This window comes from Anabrus simplex, chromosome 4 (assembly GCF_040414725.1).
Source record: "Anabrus simplex isolate iqAnaSimp1 chromosome 4, ASM4041472v1, whole genome shotgun sequence".
Classification (NCBI taxonomy): Eukaryota; Metazoa; Arthropoda; class Insecta; order Orthoptera; family Tettigoniidae; genus Anabrus; species Anabrus simplex.
The window spans coordinates 377867885-377890756 of record NC_090268.1 but is presented as its reverse complement, the minus strand read 5'-3'; the positions used below and the strand labels follow the sequence as shown (position 1 = coordinate 377890756).

General features: G+C 37.5%; 1 protein-coding gene across 1 annotated transcript in view; it reads left to right on the top strand.

The window, feature by feature from the left end:
* stol (stolid) overlaps positions 1 to 22872 on the top strand; it is a 1115479-nt gene that overhangs the window by 849854 nt on the left and 242753 nt on the right. Inside the window, exons 5-8 of the mRNA XM_067146569.2 lie at positions 11943 to 12074; positions 13273 to 13550; positions 21151 to 21261; positions 21350 to 21542. Coding sequence (XP_067002670.2) covers positions 11943 to 12074; positions 13273 to 13550; positions 21151 to 21261; positions 21350 to 21542 — 714 coding nt within the window. The remainder of the gene's footprint in view (positions 1 to 11942; positions 12075 to 13272; positions 13551 to 21150; positions 21262 to 21349; positions 21543 to 22872) is intronic.

Genomic DNA, 22872 nt, shown 5'->3' with positions numbered 1-22872 from the left:
GATATCCCCTCTCAACATGGGGGGAAAGGTATGTGCTGTGTTTAGCTGCAGTAATTACGAAGTAGAGAAAAATGTGCGGTCGTTCTTCAGGTTCCCTCGTGACAAGAACATGTAAGTAATATTGTGTTTGCATATATATTCTTTCAGTGACAGAGATTTTTATAGTATTCCATAATCTTCTGACGTGCTCGACCCATATTTTAACTGGCATAAAATGTAATACGCATATTTTATTCTACAGTGCAGCAGTTAACCTTCAATACCGATGTGTTGTTGTAGGTGTGATTTGTGGGTTTTGAAATGTCACAGAAGCGATTTGGATAAGGTGTACAAGAAAGAAGTGACGTTACGCTTATATAAGAATTAGAAGATCTGTTCAGATTATTTCCAGGCCAGCGACTTTAGAAATCCTCGACAATACAGCCAAGGGTATGTTACATTTTTGCTCTAATTGTACGTAAATATTCCTTAAAGCATCACTATCGACAACATTTTCTTACTTTTCTTTCTTTTATCCCTCTTCTCAGATTAAAGCCGCGATTTTATAGATTTTCTTCTGTTAGTAGGCTTCATATTAAGAGGAAAATTGTCCAGATTTTAATTGTTAATTCATTGCATCATGGGTGTAAGGAATGTGCTGATATTTGTATTGACAAGTGTCTTAATGTGATGATAAAATGTTTTTTTAAATGAGGAAAAAGACGAATCCAACCGTAAAAGTTCAGGCAGGAATGCTAAAGCTAAAAAAGTAATGCATAAATGAAAGATCAAGCCATTTCACAACAGCCCATTTCATATCTTGTTTATGTGTCTTATTTCAGTCTTTGAATAATAACCTTTTAAATAATTCTTCATTCATTTAACCAGAATTGCTTTAGCAACTTCGAAGTTAATATCTCAATAACGCTTTCTTTCTAGATGTAATTTATTTATTCATTTCCGAATATACATTTCCATTGATATTTGAATTTAGCGCGATTTGTTCAGGTCAAGTCACTAGGAGCGCCACCGTCGGATTGTCTCCCATTTTAGCAAGGCGAAATCCGTAAGTGTCGCGTATTATCTCTACTGTATTTGATTTAACTCGACATACGCAGTACCGGTAATGCATTTATTGGTGGCGGCGAAAAATTTAAAACATAAGTACGAGTAAACTGACATGGCAATGAATTCTAATTCCAATTATTATCTAGTTATTGACAAAGAAAGACGTTATACTGAATGAAGAAGGAGATATTTGCGTCCAAAATAATTGGCGGAAATAACATGATTACCGATACATTTTTTTAGGAATACCGATGTTATGAATGATTAGCTGATTTACTAACCTCAAATTTCTAAGGTTTATTTGGTAAATGTAACTTTATTTTAGATGACCTGAATGAGACTTCGTCTGAAGTACCGGTAGTTAACTGAAGTGACTGAAGACCTTAAAGCAGATCATAGTCGTTGGTCACACAATGCGGTCTTATTGCTGTTAGATGGATACAGTAATAACATGGAATCGTTCGTATCCTCTGCTGTGCGAAATGACGTCGTGTGGAATAAAATTGCCACTCAGTTCATGTCAGAAGGATTTAATTTTTCACCAAAACAGTATGAATTTAAATTCAAAAACTTAAGGAAGAGGTACCATGCTAAAGTGGACAATGTGAAATCTATGCAGACTGGAGCTTCAAAATTTAAATTCCATTATTTTGATCAGTTCCACGAGTTATTTGGGAGGAAACCCAATGTCGTTCCAGTGGCATTGGCTTCTTTAAGCAGGGGTGCTAACATTAATTTGTCTGGTGATAAAAATGTCAAAGTACCGGTATTAAGATTCCCGTGGTGAAAATGAAAATATGGATAATACGGTCCTGACTATCCAAAACTCAGTAGGCCTAATGGTTAGTCCACACCAAAGTTAATAAACAATGTTAACAAAACAAAGTTAATAAACAATGTTAACGAAAACATTTCTCAATATATTAATAAACTTTTGTTAACAAACCTCTTTAACATTGTGTCCACACCAAATAAACTTTAACATTGTGTCCACACCAAAATCTGTTTGTGAGGTTACAATGGATAGGGTCAGGAAGAAGAAAATACTTACAGCTGCAGCTTTCATTGTTTTAATGAGTGCAATTAGAGAAAAGCGCAGACGCAAAGTGTGGCAAAGAAAAATATTGGTAAAGCGTTTTTAATTAAGTTTGGAGAGGACACTTATGTCAGAACTTTTAATTACTGGGCGAGCTGGCCGTGCGGTTTGGGGCGCGCAGCTGTGAACTTGCATCGGGGAGATAGTGGGTTCGAACCGCACTGTCAGCAGCCCTGAAGATGGTATTCCGTAGTTTCCCATTTTTACACCAGGCAAATGCTGGGGCTGTACCTTAATTAAGGCCACGGCCCCTTTCTCTCCATTCCTAAGCCTTTCTGTCCCATCGTCGTCATAAGAACTATTTGTGTCGGTGCAACGTAAAGCAAATAGCAAATATAAAAAATAACTTTAAATTCATGATGCAGCACGCTTTCAAAAATTTCTGAGAATGTCCTCACATGACTAGCAGTTCTTGTTGACAGTAATTGGGCCTGAAATTGCAAGAAATTATACCAATTAACTTATCGGAATGCCATCTCCTTTAATTCCTAGCAACTGGTGACTCCTACACTTCACTCATGTATTTGTATGGTGTATCAAGTGTCCGTCTTGGGTGAATACGAGTTGCTTGCGATTCGATTTTGAGTATTCCGCACTTCGAATTTGCGTTCTAATAGCGTTTTTGCGCATGTGCGAACCGAAATTTTAACGAAAACACGAAATGTTAATGAAAAGTTTCATTCACAGAAGTTAAAGAAATTTTGTTTATCAACATGCTCGAAAAGTTAATGAACACGCTATTTTGTTTATAAACAGACAGAAATGTTCATGAACATTGTTCATTAACAATGTTTATTAACAAAGTTAACGAAAACATCTTGGTGTTGACGCACCATTAGGCGTCCAAGCAGCCTCCCAGGAAGAAGGCGAAATTAGAGTCAGTGCTTTCACATTTTTCACAATTAAGTGCCAAAAGGGAGAAAGAAAAGGAAAGAAGGCACAAGGAATTAATGGAGGTGCAGAAAGATGCCATAAGTTACATGTTTTCAGTGAAAAATTGGACAAATTAATTGAAAAGCTTTAATATATTAAGTTTTGGAAATAAGTTAATTTACAACAAATTATTTTCTTATTTATTCGTGTTTCTTTTTTGCGTGTGTTTATTTGGCGTTATTTCTTAATTGAAGGTCATGTCTGTTAATAAATAGAGAAGGAAGTAGGCTAAACTAAAAATTATAGTGTTCAAACTAGAGTTGAAATCTCTTGCCAAGATGAAATTCCTCAATTAAAATAAAGCTGCTGGGCTGAATCTCATCTCTTTTCAATCCCATCTCATACATCCTAAGGACAGCGCTCACCATCTTCAGTTTCAATCTCATCATTTTGTTCCTGTCATTCACGTATGTTCTGTTACTCTGTATTCACTCCAAGCATTCACGAAATACCGTTATTCAGAGTTGACCTTACTAGTTACTCCACGACACCGGTACTCTACTCGGAGTCGTATTTTGTGAAGGCAGCCCAGGGTCAACGATTTAGCCTATACCAACAAATGAGCCTACCATGGACTGAGCATTTGTGATATGTACACTGAACAGTCAATCATTCACGTCATTTTGTTGACCCTGTCACGGGAGTACATACTGTACAAACAATGTGGAAAATTATTGGAGTGTTCTGAAGGCATGAGTAATTTTCAGATCAATATTAGGCCTATAGTTATTAGCAGTCCCCTACTTCTTTACCGCCACTTTAAAGAATTGAATATATCGTACCGTACTGGGACCTACCGTAAGTTGTGTTTGGGTATCATGCTTCAATCAATCAATCAATCAATCAATCAATACTGATCTGCATTTAGGGCAGTCGCCCATGTGGCAGATTCCCTATCTGTTGTTTTCCTAGCCTTTTTTTAAATGATTTCAAAGAAATTGCAAATTTATTGAACATCTCCCTTGGTAAGTTATTCCAATCCCTAACTCCCCTTCCTAGGAATGAATATTTGCCCCAATTTGTCATCTTGAATCATATTGTGATCTTTCCTACTTTTAAAGATGCCACTCAAACTTATAGGCATATAGGCCTTAGTTGCATTCAGCCTACAGCAGAAATATTACCTAGGCTTTTTTCTTGCTTGTGTATACTACTGGTCAGATGAAAATGAAAACCTACAACCTGTTTTAAAGTCATTGACCGGGTCAGGGATGTAATGAGTGAACCATATGTAGGCTATTAGTACAATGGGGTTGCCACTCCCACAATGATTTATGAATGACTGAGAAATGCTATGAAATGATAATGGAGAGTGTTGCTGAAATGAAAGATGACAGGGAAAACTGAAGTACCCGGAGAAAAACCTGTCCCGCCTTCGCTTTGTCCAGCACAAATCTCACATGGAGTGACCGGGATTTGAACCACGGTATCCAGCGGTGAAAGGCCAATGCACTGCAGTCTGAGCTATGGAGGCTTCACTGGTCAGATATAAATCAACAATTGAAGAAGTTCCTACAAAATATGTACCGTAATATGACATATATCAAAACTAAGATAGGAAGGTGAACTCTTCTAAAGTTCAATGCCGGTAGTAGTTGGTAGTACCCTAATTTTGAGTGAGTGAGGTTGTATGTATGTTTAGTCCTCAGCCCGAAGGCTGGTTGGATCCTCAACAGTTCCGCCATCAGCTGTCATAGATGGCCTAGGCATCACTGAAGAGGCGTACTAGGGAAATGAGGAGTGAGGTAGTTTCCCGTTGCTTTCCTCACCGAGCCAGAAGTTGCTATTACAAATCAGTCTGCCAAGCCCACTGAAATGCATGCACCAACTGACCCTATGAGCAATATTTTCACACCATTCATAGCAGGGACTGGCTGCAGAAGGAATGGCATTACTAGCATTACTCATACCTCAGTCACTTTCATTTTGTCAAAGCTACGGATAAAGCTGAGACAGATCAATGAAAGTAACAAAATTGCTCTAGCCCATACCAGAAGACATAGTGCACTGTAAACACTACGTCCTGCCAGCTTATAAATCGTAAAACATAAAAATACAATCATTTACATGAAGAAGGAATTAGATTCAAATGAAAATGTTGGCTATTTGTATGATGGTACATTCACAAAACGAACAAAATAATTGCAATATTATTGTACAGTATCTGCTAACATGCGGCTGTAACTTATATAAAGTTGAAAAAATCGAGTGTGCAGTCAGATTCATGCAGTATGTTGTCCTGCGGCAGTTTATCTATAGCTGTTGCAAATTATATTACAAATCCGGAACATTCAACATGTAGAAAGCTGACGTTTCATCTGTTCCACAATGCCTGATAAGCAACAAATCTGATTATTAGATAGGCCAAGGGAAGGAAGTATTGTGGTCTAGGGATGGAGTAAAAAATCACGTGGCATCAGGTAGGGCAAGGGCATCTGGCCTTAATCACCTCACCAACTGTCTGTCTGTCTGTCTGTCTTTCAATCTGGCTATCACTGTTGACCAGTATAGGCCTACATTTCCTCATAATATATCTACAATAAATTTCTATTGTACTGTAGCTAATTTTCATCTGGCTTCACTTATCTCCATTCACAAAGGAATATCTATTCCCTTCTCTTCTCTTGGGGCCAATTATTATTATTAAGCGTATGGAATTTACAAAATGGACAAGTATATACAATATTATACAAAAGAAAAACCTGCAAAGAATACATGGTAAGTAGGGAACAATTACACATGGATGTCTAAATTGTTCATCCTCTGCACTAGGGATACTGAGACATCAGCAAAGTCTTTTCAGTTTCCACCATAAGCACGCAGAGGGCATTCGTTCATTATGGTCTGGATTAAGGAACCACAATAACATGCTGGAGAGTCCCTGAAGTCCCACTGGTGAAGGGAGAATGCAGATCTTCCACAATTAGTGCGAAACCTGTTCTTCTTGGCAAACTGAAATCAGCTGGGGCATGGTTTGGATTAAAGAGGCTTGGCCACTCTGGAGCTGTACGAAACCATTGCTCTTTCCATTCCTCTTTTAAATTGAAACCAGCATCCATTAGATTCTTAGCTGTTTTCATTGGTGGCTTACGGGATTTCAGCCTTTGTCTCCAGAGATCTGCAACATCTCTGTGAATAGGTAAAGTTGAAGTGGACATGTTATTATATTCTTGAACAAGGGCTCTTGAACATCGCAGGCTTGGTGGAGCAGTATGGGACAGGACTGGCAGCCAGTACGTTGCAGTAGGCTTCAGAGTACCAGAGATGATATGCATGGTGGTGTTAAGTTGTACATCGACTTTCTTCACGTGGCAACAGTTAAGCCATACTGAAGAGCAGTATTCAGCTGCAGAATACACGAGGCCAAGCGCAGTACGTCGTAATGTGTCCGCTGAAGCATCCCATGAAGTTCCACACAATTTAAATAGAATATTATTACGTGATCTCAACTTAGATCCGAGGTTTTCAATCATCATCTTCTCTTACCCTCTATTTTCTGAACCAGTCAAAAGCCAGAGCACTGATCACTCTGCATGGCAATGAATATTATCTCACATTCAGTATGGGAGGCAAATGATAAACCTTCAGCAGCACGAAAGTCTCGATTAGAAAACTAGCCAGGCTGAGTGGCTCAGAGGGTTGAGGCGCTGGCCTTCTGACCCCAAATTGGCAGGTTCGATCCCCGCTCAGTCCGGTGGTATTTGAAGGTGTTCAAATACGTCAGCCTCATGTCGGTAGATTTACTGGCATATAAAAGAACTCATGCGGGACTAAATTCCAGCACCTCGGCATCTCTGAAAACCGTAAAAGTAGTTAGTGGGACGTAAAGAAAATAATATTATTATTATTATCATGATTAGAAAACTTGTGTAATATGAAAATAAACCACAAAACACTCATGAAATTCTCATGAACCTGATTCCTTTTATTGCTGGAACAGACTGTTTATTCATATTTCGATCAATGTTACAATCTTTCTGCTTTTAGAAAAATATTCTAGCAGTTTTCTTGCTATCATACACAGTGGTAGCTCATCAAATAGAAAATTGGGTGTTCACAAAATTTAACAAAAATAATAACATATTAAGTAAAATTCTTGTCACTCACCCAACTGCACTGTAGGTATGTAAAGGTATCACTTTTTAATATTGAATCTACCAAGTTCATGATTGCCTTGCCTGATTAAAAGAAATAAATACAGTACATATGAAAACTCAACTGACAGACACGATTACTCTGTACGTTTTCAAAGCCCGTATGTACATAAAAGAGACACTGACATTACACAACAACAGTAACTAAGTCTTCACCGGCTTAAAGCCCGCAGGATCAGTGTAGCCAGATCCAAAAATAATATATTGGAAGATAGAACTTAAAAATGTTGGTTAGATATTTAAAATACTGTACCGGCATGCCATAATTTTAATGAAGTTACTTAAAATTGAATGTGTTAGTGTGGAAACCATGCTTTTCAGTGTCAACATAGTTAATATAAACTTCAAGTTTTTAAATTTTTGGGACACAAGATATACAGTAAATTGTATCTGGCTGTTTCTTTTGTACTGTAGGTATGTAGGGGCCTACTAGTGGATTCTAATATTTTATCTGTGTTTTATTGACTGAAAAATTTAAAAGTTACTTTAAAATTCAATGGACCTACAATCAACAATAAAGGACTCATAACTTTCCCTCTTTATCTTGCTTCCTTCTTTTCCTCCCCGTCTTTATAGATGTCATTCTGCTCCAAGTTTGGAATGACATGATTAGCAGCTGGCATTTAAGACTGCCAACATGCGAGGAACTCATACCACTGACATGTTAAAATCCTGTTTTCAAAGCAATATACAGGGACATTTTTTTATCTATTCAGGGGATTGTCGCTCGCCTGGTCACCTGTGCTACGAGTCTGTCTCCCACCAAGCACTTTGCCATAATGTGGCTAGCGCTCGCCCGGCACTGAGTCATAGAGTGATTTTGCACAGGATTTCCTGTACTTTATGAAGGTTATATATATACACATATGCTAACGTAATGAAAATGGCATTGGAATAACATACTGAGCACTAAATGCATGAACACTTGACTAAACTTAACCTTACGCTGATGACGCTTTCAGCAGACTGAAAAGGAAGGGAATTTGTGGTAGCGAGAAGCACATCACGGCAAAGTGCATAGTGAAAGACAGGCTCACAGCACGGGCGACCAGGCCAATAACAATCCCCTGAATAGATAAAAACTGTCCCTGCATTATTTGCATCTCAGCTTCTCTTATAAAATCAATAGAATCTGAAGGAAATTGAAATGATATTTCTACCTGATTATTTCTGTCTATAAAGTGAAGATGGAGGATAGCTTAATTTGAAAGAATCCACCTAATTTTGTATTTTCTGAAATCGTTTTAAAAATTGGAAGATAATATTGTGCGGAGTACTGAAGTCTAAAACAAAGACCATCGCTTTTCAAAGAAGTGTGAGTTGGAACAAAATCCGTAGACATGGCAGCACTTGTCATACTGTAATGGCTTCGTAGGGCATGATGTCACCATCACTTGCACATGTGCGACACCTGCTACAGGGAGAGCACAAGGCCGCATGCAGTGCTGGAGGTTTGAAGCTTAGAACCCAGCAAATTAAAAATGCGGCAGATTAAAATTCTAATTAATCACTTGGATACTGAATAATTAAAGTGTTACAGGGGTCTCAGTTTCAGATTCTGGATGTTTTCATGCACTTGTACACGAGCCGCTGCTGATCATACAACATTTGTTCATAATATATGGTGAGACCCTGTCATAACAAGACCTTGTAGATTTAATAACTACTCCTTGAATTCTTTTTTTATTTTTTTCCAACTAAGAAGCTGTTTCTTTCTAAACATGTCTGTCGAGCACTACCTAATCTGGAGTGCTTTATATATTGTAACAATGCTCTGCAGTTGTACGACATTAAAATAAGTTTCACTCATGTTTGGTCAAAATGTTATCAGTTCATATAATTGTCCTAAAACATATTATATCAAACAACATGTTTTTATTGTATGGCCTTAAAAATGTCTACTTGTAGCAACATCGTGTTCATATTACTGGCTCCATCTTCTTCTAAAATACATCAGAAGTCTAAAATCATTGTTGTTGCCATGCGGTTGGGTACGCGCAGCTGTGAGCTTGCATCCAGGAGATAGTAGGTTTGAACCCCACTGTCGGCAGCCCTGAAGATGGTTTTCCATTGTTTCCCATTTTCACACCAGGTAAATGCTGGGACTGTACCTTAATTAAAGCCATGGCCACTTCCTTCCCATTCCAAGGCCTTTCCTATCCCATCGTCGCCATAAGATCTATCTGTGTCTGTGCAACGTTAAGCAAAATTGTAAAAAATATATATATTATATACCATTGTCCTTGTTAGGCAAGAAGAAATGTGAATAAACACAGGCAAAGGTGAGAGACGAAACGAAAAGACTAGGAATACCGGATATACATACAAGGAGAAAAAGAGTCCAACAGGTCAATATCAGTAATGGAAAGAAACAAACAAGCAGCAGTCAGATCATTTATAGAAAAATGGAAGTACTAATAAGATCAAACGTAATGATAGATCAATGTGGGAAGAAGGAGCAGTAGAAAGAGGATACCGTAATGTGGTGAAATACTGATCAATTTTCTTGGTTATTTTAGTGTAACTTTCCCAGGAATTATAATATTGAACTGCAAAAATTAAATTATGTTTAATTATAACTTCCCATTATTTTGGCAATGAATTTAATTTTTTCAGCTTTCCATACAATAGATAAAAAATATGTTTTATGATCGGTGTTACCTTATATCTTTGTCTCATTCTAAATGACGTAACACCATCATTCCTCATTATTTGCTCCTTTTCCAGTTCTGCGATATCAGGGTTGTCTGGAAACAGAAAAGTTATTGTACCATTCTTTAATACTTTCTGTCTCATAAAACTGACTTCATACTCTAATCTTCCGAGATCTTCTTCAATTTTTTCTACAAAATATCAAACTGCCCCTTTAGCTGGAAATCTATTTCAAAGTCACCAGCATTTCTTGCCCAATCAACTACTTATAAACTCTCCCCATGATCGGTGTTACCCTATAAAATTACAAAATGTTATAGTTACGTAAATACATAATGTTTATCTGAAAAACACAAGTAAATTCATTTTACGCATCACGAGCAATCCTAGTTCACACTTTTAACATCACTTATCTTCCGAATGCATAAAGTCTTGTTGTGCAAATGAAGTCATTCTTGTAACTTTAATAATACAGATTTCCATCTTTCACTCTTGGATTTCTTATTTTCATTAAATAATGATGAACACGCATAGTCTGTATTCATTATTGTCAGTGAGTACCTTTGTACAATGCCTACAGTTGGACCAGATAAAAACCAGAATTACATTTTTGAAAAATTATGCAAATGATCGGTGTTACCTCACTATATTGGTTTTACCCCAATCTACGGTACATGAACAAATATGAAAACACAAGAGGATAAGGACATTCTTTGCATCTTCGTACACTGGTGTTTTCACATTGATTGGCTTTCTTCTTATTCTACCCTTCCCACATCAAAACTTCCTTTGAGATTTAAAACCAGTGTTTTCCATGAGAGCTACAATGAGTTCAACTGCAATCATTGTAATGTGATTGTGTTATCTTCAAGACAAGTTAGGATCAGCATCTTCCAATAGTCTAAGTGGTAGTGATTGTTGTTTCATCGAAAAAAGACAACGTGATTGTCAGTCACATTGGCCTCCAAAAGAGTACTATTCTGTAAGATTGAAATGTATATGTAACCAGAATTAAGTCATTACCTTACTCCTGCAAATAAAAACATTTTTTTTTTTCTGAGTATTAATGCCCATTATGTAACAATGACAATAGTACTGGTACTATATTTCATCTCCCCAACTTATTAAAATCAATTACTGTAAATGTTTCATTGGAACACTTCCAGACATTGAATATGATTGTATTCATAGCTGAAAATGCTCCAATGAGGAAACTTCTATATCTTTTAATAACTATGGTGAACTCAGTGAAATTGCAATGAAGATTTTATTACACTCATTACACCAGGGTTCAGTTGTACCTGATTTGAATAGCACATGCAAATTGTTGATAAATTAATAAAGATTAAATTATTAATTTTAGTATTGCTACTTCCACAATTATGAAGTTGCCAATTTGCAATAAAACTTATTAAACTGCTAAGTAGAAAGTTATTAAGAAATTCTGAAGTTGGTGAATTGTAAATATATATACGGTACAGTAAGAAAAAAAGAGTAGTGGTAACCAAAATATCTTAGCAATTATTGTGAAAACAGGCTCTAAAAATATAAAAGTAAATCAATACGGTATGAATTTATAAAATGATAAAAAATTAAACCACTCCTGTATTGTTTTCTCTAGAACTGTTTTATTATTTGTAAAAGACAAGGGTCTAACATGTTTTATACACATATAAAATTTTCTACAATTGGTTTGAAAGATGTTCCTCCTAATTCTATAAATGATGTAAATTTTCTGTACAGTAAGTTACTGTATCTCTAAATTCAATATTGTTATAGAACAAAAGGATAAAATGAAGAATCTTGTTCAGCTGAATAGGTAATATATTAATAGGCATAGGGGGCCTAGTTCATTTTTCTTATTTACTTAATAGCCTATTCCTGTTTACAAAATTATTTAGTTTCATTTTTTATGATACTGTACTACAGAATCCTTACATCATTCATTAAGGAGAACTTGAAGCTTATTCATATGAGAACTTTGGAAAACTTCACTTGACTAAAATCAAGAGACAAATTAAATATTGTCTTGATTGCTTTGTATACAATTTCTGTTTCAGATCCTGAGGTTCTAAATGCTGTCAAGTGGTCAGAGCATCTGGATCCTATCTTTGTCAACAACTATGAGGTGGATCCATCTCTTTCATGGCAGTTTTTTGGCAGTTCTACTGGATTTCTTCGTCGATATCCTGGTAAATTAATTTTCCAGTGGTCAGCCTTCCATTCAATCAAATAAGAGCTATCAGTACTTGTATTATAACCAACTAAACCCCATGGTGCAAAAGCCCCAAAGGGCCATGCCCTACCAAGGGACCACTGCTCAGCCCAAAGGCCTGCAGATTACGAGGTGCCATGTGGTCAGGACAATGAGTCCTCTCGGCCGTTATTCTTGGCTTTCTAGATCAAGGCAGCCATCTCACAGTTGGATAGATACTCAATCGTAATCACGTAGGCTGAGTGGACCTCGAACCAGCCCTCAGATTCAGATAAAATTCCCGGACCTGGCCGGGAATCAAACCCAGGACCTCCAGGTAAGGGGCAGGCACACTGTCCCTATACTGCAGAGCTAGCACACTTTCATTACAGAAAACATTATATTTATCCAAATGCATAAGCCTAAAAGCAAGCTTGCCTCTTACCTGGAGACCCTGGGTTCATTTTCTGGCCAGGTCAGAGATTTTTACGTAGACCTGAGGGCTGGTATGAGGTCACTTAACTTACATGAGAACAATTGAGGAGGTACACTCAGTAAGCAGCCCTCATATAGAAAGCCAAAAATAACAACTGAGAAGATATGTTGCACTGACCATGAATCACCTCTTAATCTACAGGCCTTTGGGCCTTGGAAGGCCAAGGTTTCATATCTAAAAGAATTAGTCACTTATCATCTGTAAACTTGCAGTAGGTACTCATTAAGTGATGACAGGCTGAGTGGCACAGACGGTAGAGCGCTGGCCTACTGATCTCACATTAGTGGGTTCTATCCTGGCTTGAAGATGCCCAGATTCATCACTCTCATGTTGGTAGGGTTACTGGCATATAAAACATCTCATGCAGGTCAAAATTCTGGTGACCTGTTGTCTCCACAAACCATGAAAGAGGTGTTAGTGGGATGTAAAACCAATAACACCATCACTTTTAACTGATGAGAGGAATGTTTACACAGCAGAGGAGACATCACCTTTGGGCTTACATTATTACATCATAGAAGGAAGTTACTGTACTCTTGCCTTCAGAAATTGTCATGCAGTTTTACCTGATGTGGTACTGTATGTGATTTTCTGGTATAAAGAGTATTTTACTTTTTTAATCAAACTTTAAATAAAGATATATTTGCATATTAATTCAAGTATTTCTAATCTGATGTTTACTTTTTTTTTTTAATTATAGCCATAAAGTGGCCACCAGATGAGAATGCAGCTCGCAGCCAACAAGACATGCATGACTTCCGCACAAGCTCATGGTACATAGATGCTGCAAGCAGTCCCAAGGACATTGTTATTTTGCTGGACAGCTCAGGATCCATGACCGGGCAGAGAAGAGATATTGCTAAGGCTGTGGTGAATGCAATCTTAGACACTCTCGGAAACAACGACTTTGTTAATGTTTACAAATTCTCACAATTAACTGAAGAGCTGGTCCCTTGCTTCAAGGAAATGTTAGTGCAGGTAAGTGAAGACCTCCTCCTCACCATCATTATCATCATTAACTTTTTTTTTTTCTTTTTTGATACTTGAAGTGCCTGTACGGATGAAAAACAAAACATTCTCTAAGAAATATTTCTTCTAATTTGAGACCAACATAGATGGTTAGGATCTGACCTATTTTATCCTCAGGGTTGTAGGATTGAATTCCAATGCAATCAGTTAACCCTTAAAAGGGTTTCTATGCAAGAAACCTGTATTAGTACATATAGGAACATACTGTAAAATAAGGTGATTCTGATCATGTAGTGTTAATGTGATCATATGCATATATTTCTTTAACCCTTAACTATTGACGTACATTTTCAGTGACATCAACATGGACGTGAGGTCACTGAGACCGCATGAAAATTAATTTGACTATGGAAGGGACGGTTAATGAGATAAATTGCTAGCTGCTTTTATTTGAATAATTACACTTTATTGAACCCAAAACCACAAAAATATTTTCCATTTGTTAATTTGTATAACCCTCATACCTTCAGATTGCAGTCGCAGCAATTTTTGTTATTCAGAATACACTGTTCCATTTAAACACACACACATATCCTTTACACCATCAACAAAAATTGACCCTAACTTGGGTATTAAAGATGTTTGATAACCACTGCACTGAAAATTAATGACATATTAGACTGATCTCTTGTTGGGGTGGAAATTGCAAGCACTGAACTTGGCCCTCAATGTTGCTCTCACTCAACACATTCGAAGCAGATCTTCCTTGTACACTCCAAGCATACTGGTTTTTCACATCTGTAGCACTTGTAATATGTTTTTCTCTTCTTTGCTGGTGGGCACAGACGACAAGTTATCCGTTTTTCAAGCTTCTCCTCGGAAATGTTGATACGCTCCGCAGGGATGCTCAAAATTTTAGAGATAGCGCCTCGAATATCTCTTCGGATCCTGGGATTTGATAATCTTCTTATCATGTGTGGCCTAGTGAGTTGAGCAGCAAGTTCTTTCAGAAAATGTTGCCTAGTAATTTGGGGGCTCTCGCGATAGGACTGATGCAAGATATTCGCATTCACAGCTGCAATATCGACGATACGGAAGAAGACTGCCATTGGCCACCTTCTTGTTCTTCTACCTGTGCAGTAGTTGGCTGACATCTGATCCAAAGTATCTACTCCAGACTTCGTAGAATTATAAAACTGAATCATCTCTTCCTTCCCCGTGTCCGCATCAGTTGCTTTCCCATGGTGCATAGAGGATACTAACAAAACAGCTTTGTTTCTTTTTGGAACGTGTGAGAGAAGAGTTATGTCTTTCGTGAAGCCATACACAGAGGAACCGACCTTTCTCTGCTTGGAAGGCAAGAAGTTAGTTGGAATTTCCTTCTTGTTCTTTCTTACTGTCCCAACATAAGTGAGTCCCCTTTTCCTCAGCTCCTGAACAAGCTCCACTGAGGTGAACCAATTGTCAGCTGTTATATTTCTATTTGTACCCTGTATTGGTTCCGATAAACGAAGAACTGCCTGAGTTGGCTTTGAAAATTTTCTGTCTTCGCTAGAAAGACCTATTCCATCAGTGTCCTTCCCTGCATAAATATATGCATTGTACAAATAACTATTTTTCGAATCGGTTAGGCACATCAATTTCACTCCATATTTCTCAGGCTTGTTCGGAATATACATTCTGAACTTACACCGACCTCTGAAACCAATTAACATCTCATCTACTGTTGTATTTGTGCCAATGGAGTAACACCTTTGAGAGTTCTGAATCAACATATTCAGAAGCTCAGATATGGGTGCAATAGGATCTGTCTCTCTCCGCTGCATTCTGTCTTCAGGATTGTCAAAACACAGGCTGCACAGGAGAATGGAAAACCTTGTACCTGACATCACAACACGAAATATTTCACGGCCCGTACCGTCAGCTGCGAAGACTGAAGCGATGTCCTCTTTGTTAGATTTGAAAACCGCCGAATAAATAAGAAGGCCTAGAAAAGCTTTCATTTCAACTGCGTCAACATTTTGTAATTCTGGTCGGGTAGACTTTCGGTAATTACTTCTCATTGCACTGAGTTTCACATTTGTCCATCGCACTAGTAAGTTCACCATTTCTTCGCTAAATATTAGTGTCCATGCCGTAACAGGATCCACACTGTTTCCAACTCGAGCTGAAGGGCGCAAACCGGGAAGGTGAATCACGATATTGTGACGAGGTGTACGCACATTCTGTGGAGGTTCCGCAGACGACCATTTGTACCTATTTCTACCATAAAAACACTTAGAACATGAATCATCAGGCAGTAGCGTGGAACTTTCATCTTCTTCTCCCTCTCCTTCAGTCTCAGTATCGGTATTGTGATCACTCTCTATTTCACTATCACCATCGTTCACATCACTCATGTCTTCTTCAAACCACTCGGTAATTGTTCCTTCGTAATTTGCATCACATGTTCGGACACTCGCCGAAGTACCTGCACGCTGACTCATTGCTACACACAGCACTATCAACTGAAGACTGCTTCAAACCATGGACGTGCGGTCACCTAGGCCGCTACGAAACTCATCAGCTTCTTATCGCAGCTGCACGGTTATTTATGACAGATAAGATAAATACAGTGGAGAGGTCATCTTAAAATAGAAAGGTACTGCAAGCAAATATACTGGCAGGGCGATAAGCGAGGTGTGGCATGTGTTTACTTTTCCACCGCGGTCATGTTGACCGCACGTCCATAGTTAAGGGTTAATAGAAAATGTTGGCATGGCACCATAACAGCAGTCAGTCCCTTAGCTGATCGGTATTTGGAATTTTAGATGAACTGCTCTGCAATAACAGTAAGCTGTAGTGCACAACACCAACAGTTGTCATGTTAGCAGATGTTTCATTCAAGTGCCACGCTTAGAAATGAAGACATCAATCATATAACTTTTGTTCCCGACAAATAACTTAGTTGTAAAGTTATGGTATTTCTACTTTCAAACAAACATCTTAAATACTACTCTTCATTTGGAAGTCCATAGTTAACATTGTTTTGACACTGTATACACATGATTAAACCTAAATTCATAACCTAACCTGCAATACATGAAATATTGTTTTCAGTTATACACATAACCTGGCTTGCATCAAGACCAACTCGAATATCAGTATTCTGGCAAACGCTTTTGAACATTTTGTGCTTTTTCTGCCTCAGCTGTATGTTCATTGTCCAGAAAGACAATACATAAATGTTAATAACTTATTTTCTTAAAAATGTAATTTCATATGTTGTTTCTACGCTGCCAGTACCTGGCATCTAACCCTCTTTTGGGAGGAAATTTTACGATGGTGAAGTAATATATAGTGTTTCCGGGAGAGATGGCGCACCGAGTGAGATGGTGCAGGGTAGGCCAGTGCGGCAATCGCCCGCTAGATCGCTCGACCACTGCTTCTCGTGTGTGCAGTGTGTACGTGAGAACAAAAGCTATTTATTGGATGTCACGTAGTGCAAGTGATTTCACCTGAAAACATGGATATTTCTGGTAAATACGTCTTCTCTACCTTCAAAGTTTTGCTACGGCATAATATAAAAGCCCACTGACTGGGTTGTTCAAGCTAAATTAACTTTGCATTGCCACAGACGGGTGACTAGGTTAGTCAACGACTATGCTGGTGTGATATTCGCCGTGTTGGACCAACGCAGTTCCTGGGGCAGGGGTGCGCCATCTCTCCCCAAATGTCAGGTGAGATGGCGCGCTACCTTTCCGGGAGAGATGGCACGGTATACTTTGAATTTCCATTTATGTGTACAATGTGTTTCCATTCCCCGGTCAGTTTGTTAATAAAATATATATAGCCTATATGTATTTTGTTTAATTCTGTGTAAAATTATACTAATTATGGAGAAGAGGAAGCAACTACAGCCTAACCGAAGTTTGTGGTACATGTCATTAATGCAACTTTAAAGTGAAATACCTCCAACAAAAGAGAAATCTCAGTGAACAAAAAGAACAAAGTGCAAAGAAAAATTGCAACCACTTTCACAATGGGAAAGAGTAGGAAAGTAGAAAAATTTCATTCCAATGAAGCAGCTAAAATGATTCAAGATGGGCAAAATAATGCAATATCTGATGATTGCAACAAGTGTGTGGAGTGCTGAGAGAACTATTATTTGTCAAAAAAGAAGGACGATTGGATTAAAGTACACTGTCTGAAAAAAGTGGCTGCATGAATTGTGTTCAGTGTATAAGAACTTGTGTAATGATTGTGGACGAAAGAGAGTAAGGAAAAGCATATCCCAAAAGGACTGAGGGGTAAATCTTGAAGTTTAAATAATTCATTGATTCATTAATGACCAAAGAATAATAGACAAGTGAATGTAAATATGATAAATAAATGTATTAAACCTGTAATCATAGTTTACTTCTTAATTTCTTCCCTTCTTAGCATATCAAGTACATAACACCATCTCACCCGGACACTGCGGGAGAGATGGCGCAGGTGACACACTTTCAAATAAACGATCTCTGTCTGTAATCTACTTACATTAAGACCATTTCCTTCAAAAGGCAGTGAGGAGAGATATAAGGAATGACGTCTAGCATAAAAATAAGCTTATTGAAATATTGGCGAAGACTTGCTGCACGATCATTACAAAATGTGCGCCATCTCTCCCCGACTTACTCTACTTTTAATTCTGCATTCCCTTTTTCTTCCTCTCTTTTCTGCTCCTTCATTTTGCCTCATGCTCCTCTGCTTCATGGTTAGGTAATATGGGGTAGAAGATGTGGTAAATATATATGCCTTAAAATGATTGTGATACTGAGTAAATCATCATAAATGCTGACTGTATACATTTTTTACTATTTGGAACTCATGTACCGGTAATTTAGATTTTTTTTTTTTTTTTTTTTTTTTTTGAAAACCATTTGTTATTCAAATGTTGTGTATAGAACTACTGTTCAAATTAAGTATATTGTACTACTAGCTGATGTACCCGTGCTTCGCTACGGGATTCTCAGAAAGACAGACTTGGTGGTTTTCCTAACTGAATTCAACATACGTCATTACAAAAACGTCAGTAGGAATGTAGCGATTGAAAGCAATGTTATCATATAAAATACTCGATCAAATGAAAAACCGCACACTTTCTCACTTTCAACGAACAGTACTACGGTGCCGATCTAACAGTCCAAAGTTCCAGAGCTGGAACAACCAGGTTGCAGACTGCCATGAACACTCCTGTCATTATTCCATTAAATATGCACACTACTCATTCCAATCAGTGCCTCAGAGTAGGGATTGAATAGCTCTAATGCTATGATGCTATTTTTTTTTTTGCTTTACGTCGCACCGACACAGATATGTCTTATGGCGACAATAGGTTAGGAAAGGCCTAGTAAGTGGAAGGAAGCGGCCGTGGCCTTAATTAAGGTACAGTCCCGGCATTTGCCTGGTGTGAAAATGGGAAACCACGGAAAACCATTTTCAGGGCTGCCGACAGTGGGGCTCGAACCCACTATCTCCCGATTACTGGATACTGGTGAATGCTATGATGAACCAGTATGTTACGTACCTGCAGTATCAGAAAATGTATGAACCAGAGGAATTGCATACTAAAGAAGAAAGTTTCCCAACTCCCCAGCTATTTCCCGCCAATGTTCTGTCAGGCTGTTATACTCGGTACGCAGTAGTAATCCCATCTATCGGAGTTGAGCGGCACCATAAGAAACAAAGAACATCACAACAAACAATGGTCAATGTAAAGTAATTGTTGATCAGTGTTAAGCGCTTTGGATATTGTAGGCCTTCTGAAATACCACTCTTTTCATAGTCGGTACAGTAAAACTGAATGAAACATAAATAATCGGAAATTGTATTGTCTATAACTTTTGTTATGTAGAACCGTACTTTTCTATAGCACCAATAACATAGGTACCGGTATTTAAAATTAAATTTTAGGTGGCTTCCCCTAAACTACCATTTGATCTTGGGAAAATAAAATTATTTACAGCCTAGACTGTAGTTTCTTATCCCCGACTCTATATAGCGGTTTTCATTAAATTCTGTTAACCCATTTTCTCGTGGCTCGGAGTTAATATGGACTTAGCAACAAAAATACAAATTCATTAATATCTGTGTTATCAGAGCCGGTACGGTAAAAATGTATAAGACATAAATGACTGGAAATTGGATTCTATATAACTTTAGTTATATAGTATTTATCGATAGGACCGCTAATAATATAAATATTCATTATTAAATTTAAGGCCTTCCCCTAAACTACCATTTCACTCAGCATGAATAAAATGATTTACAGCCTAGATTGTAGCGGCTCATCCTCCGACTTTACATACCGATTTTCATTAAATTCTCTTCAGCCGTTTTCTTGTGATGCGTGTACATACATACAGACAGACAGACAGACAGAAATTACGGAAAAGTAAAAAGTGCATTTTCTTGTTACTATGGACATGATCGATACAGAAATACCATTCTTTTCAAATTCTGAGCAATGTACAGACAAAACTCTTATTTTATATATATATATATATATATATATATATATATAGATATTTTTTACAAATTAAGACTGTAATAAAATTTGATACATTATTGTTAATTCTAAACATATTTTTTTAAACTCAAAATGGTGATCAAATTCACGCATTGGTAAACTGATTCCATTTTTATATGCAAAATAAATGAGTGATCTGATTTACCCCACTTTTTGAGGTGAAACAGACCAACAATTAAATTGAAATTATAGGTGATATTTTGAAATATTGATTAATTTTTGGATCTAACTTCACCAAACTTAAATAGTAAAAATTCTAAATTTTTTACCAGATTGACATGATTTTACAGTACCACTTAGTTGAGGAGATGAGTTTCTCAACCAAGTGATATGTTCCGAGTTGTCATTGGTGAGGTGGCTGGGAATGACATTAGTATAGACAAATAAGCATGAATGAAGTATTTAAAGCAGGAAAATCTGGCGAGTTGGTCATGCAGTTAGGGGCATGCAGCTGTGAGCTTGCATCTGGGAAATAGTGGGTTAGAACCCCACTGTCGGCAGCCCTGAAGATGGTTTTCCATGGTTTCCCAATTTCACACCAGAAAAATGCTGTAATTATACCTTAATTAAGGTCATGGCCACTTCCTTCCTACTGTTAGGCCTTTCCTATCCCATCATCGCCATAAGACCTGTCTGTGTCGGTGCGACGTAAAGCAAAATTGTAAAACAGGAAAAGATCATAATACGAAGATAAAGTTGAAATTCCAGAGGACAGATTGGGGTAAATACTCATTTACAGGAAGAGGAATAAAGGATTGGAATAATTTACCAAGGGAGATCTTCAATAAATTTCCAATTTCTTTGGAATCATTTAAGAAAATAATAGGTAAACATCTAACAGGGAATCTGCCACCTAGGCAACAGCCCTAAATGCAGATCAGTACTGATTGATTGATATTGATTTACTGTCACATTAATGAACCTTGTAGCAGGTAATACACTTATGTATTTTTAATATCTGTAGAATTAAAGGGGGTGTTAAACACATACAATCATTATTCTAGTTTGAAATACAGTCTGGATAAAAATGTTGACGTGTTTCGTTTTTCCTTTCAGGCCAACATGGAAAATATTCGAGAACTCAGAAATGCCTTGGATTCAACAAAAGCAGAAAATATTGCAAATTTCTCCTCAGCCCTCATCACAGCATTTGAGATTCTACACAGGGTAAACCCTCAGAATGAATTATTTAAGGACTATAATGATTATTTCAGTCAATAATGAGTGGTATTGCAAAACGTTCTTCTCTTTTCAGTACAATCGCACTGGTTTAGGGTGCCAGTGCAACCAAGCCATCATGCTCATCACAGACGGAACACCTGAGACCTATCAAGATATCTTCAAACAGTATAACTGGCCTCATATGCCAGTCCGTGTCTTTACTTATCTGATAGGGAAGGACTCAGGTAATGCAAAGGAGATGCACACCATTGCCTGCACCAACAAAGGTGAGAATTCCTACAAAAAAACTCTTGTTCATAACTAGGGCTCAGATTTTTAGGTAAATAAATATTTTTTTAAAATGTAAATACAAATTTTACAACATTTTTTCTATAGTTACATAAATTTCTGTTTTTCAGTTATTAGCGCATAATATTTTTTTAAATTTATCAATATGCTAGATCTTTCAGTTTATTGCTTTTCTGTTTTGTATTACTCAAACAGGGAAGAACCTGTGAGCTAGCTAATCTTAATATAAACATCCGCTGCCCTAAACGCATAAGTGTAGGTTATTCTGTTTCTGCATATCAGCTTGCAGCTGTATGTTTCTTATCTTACCGGCACACTCACCATATAAGCCAGGGTCTCCCTTGCCCATAGCAGTATCTTCACATTTATTAAGATCAGATCAGTATTACTATCATGTTCATTTCTGGTACTGTGAAGTGCAAGGCAATACTACAATGCGTAAAGTATAACTTGCAGCTACTTGTTGCAGAATTTAAGGATAATTTTAGTTCAGATGGAAACATCCTGTTCTGCCAACCATGTCAGAAAGCAATAAAGGCTGAACAGCGATCTTCAGTTACGCAACACCTAGAGGGCAAGAAACATATCAATACAGTTTTGTGCGTGTTGAAGAAACACCCTCTAAATGGTGGTGCAGTTCTAGGTTTTTCTGCACAACCTTCTGCATTTTCAGTTTATTGTGATGATCTATGTAGGGCATTTGTGTCAGTCAACATACCGCTTTCTAAGGTAAGTAATATGGAAGTTTCTCTCCAAATATTCAAATCTTGACACTCCTGCAGAGTCAACATTGAGAAAAAAGATATTTTCCGAAGTGTTACCAACAGACTCTACTGGCAGGAAAGTTGGAAATGTCATGATGAAGTGATTCTGAAGAAATGCTTTCTGCTAACAAGCCAAGAAATGACTATTGTGAACCATTTGATGGTTACAAGATTATTTAATGAAGCAATTCAAATTTTGTGGCCAGGTGATGTGAAGTTCGATAATGTTTTACTGTTTTTGACAGATGCTGCACCATATATAAAGAAGGCAGTGGCAGGTCTTGTTATTAATTATCCTCCATGTTACATGCATTGTGCATGGTTTACACAGACTATGTGAAGAAATTAGAGCAGAGTATACTAATGTAGATAAATTTATTTCTGATGGGAAAAAGTGTTCATGAAGTTGTCAAGAAGAATTAACGTATTCAAGACTAAAAATCGTAATGTGCCACTGCCACCCACCCCAATAATAATGTGGTGGGGAACTTGGCTTGTTGCAGTCCAGTATTATGTAGAAAATGTTGATGCTTTTACCTCAGTA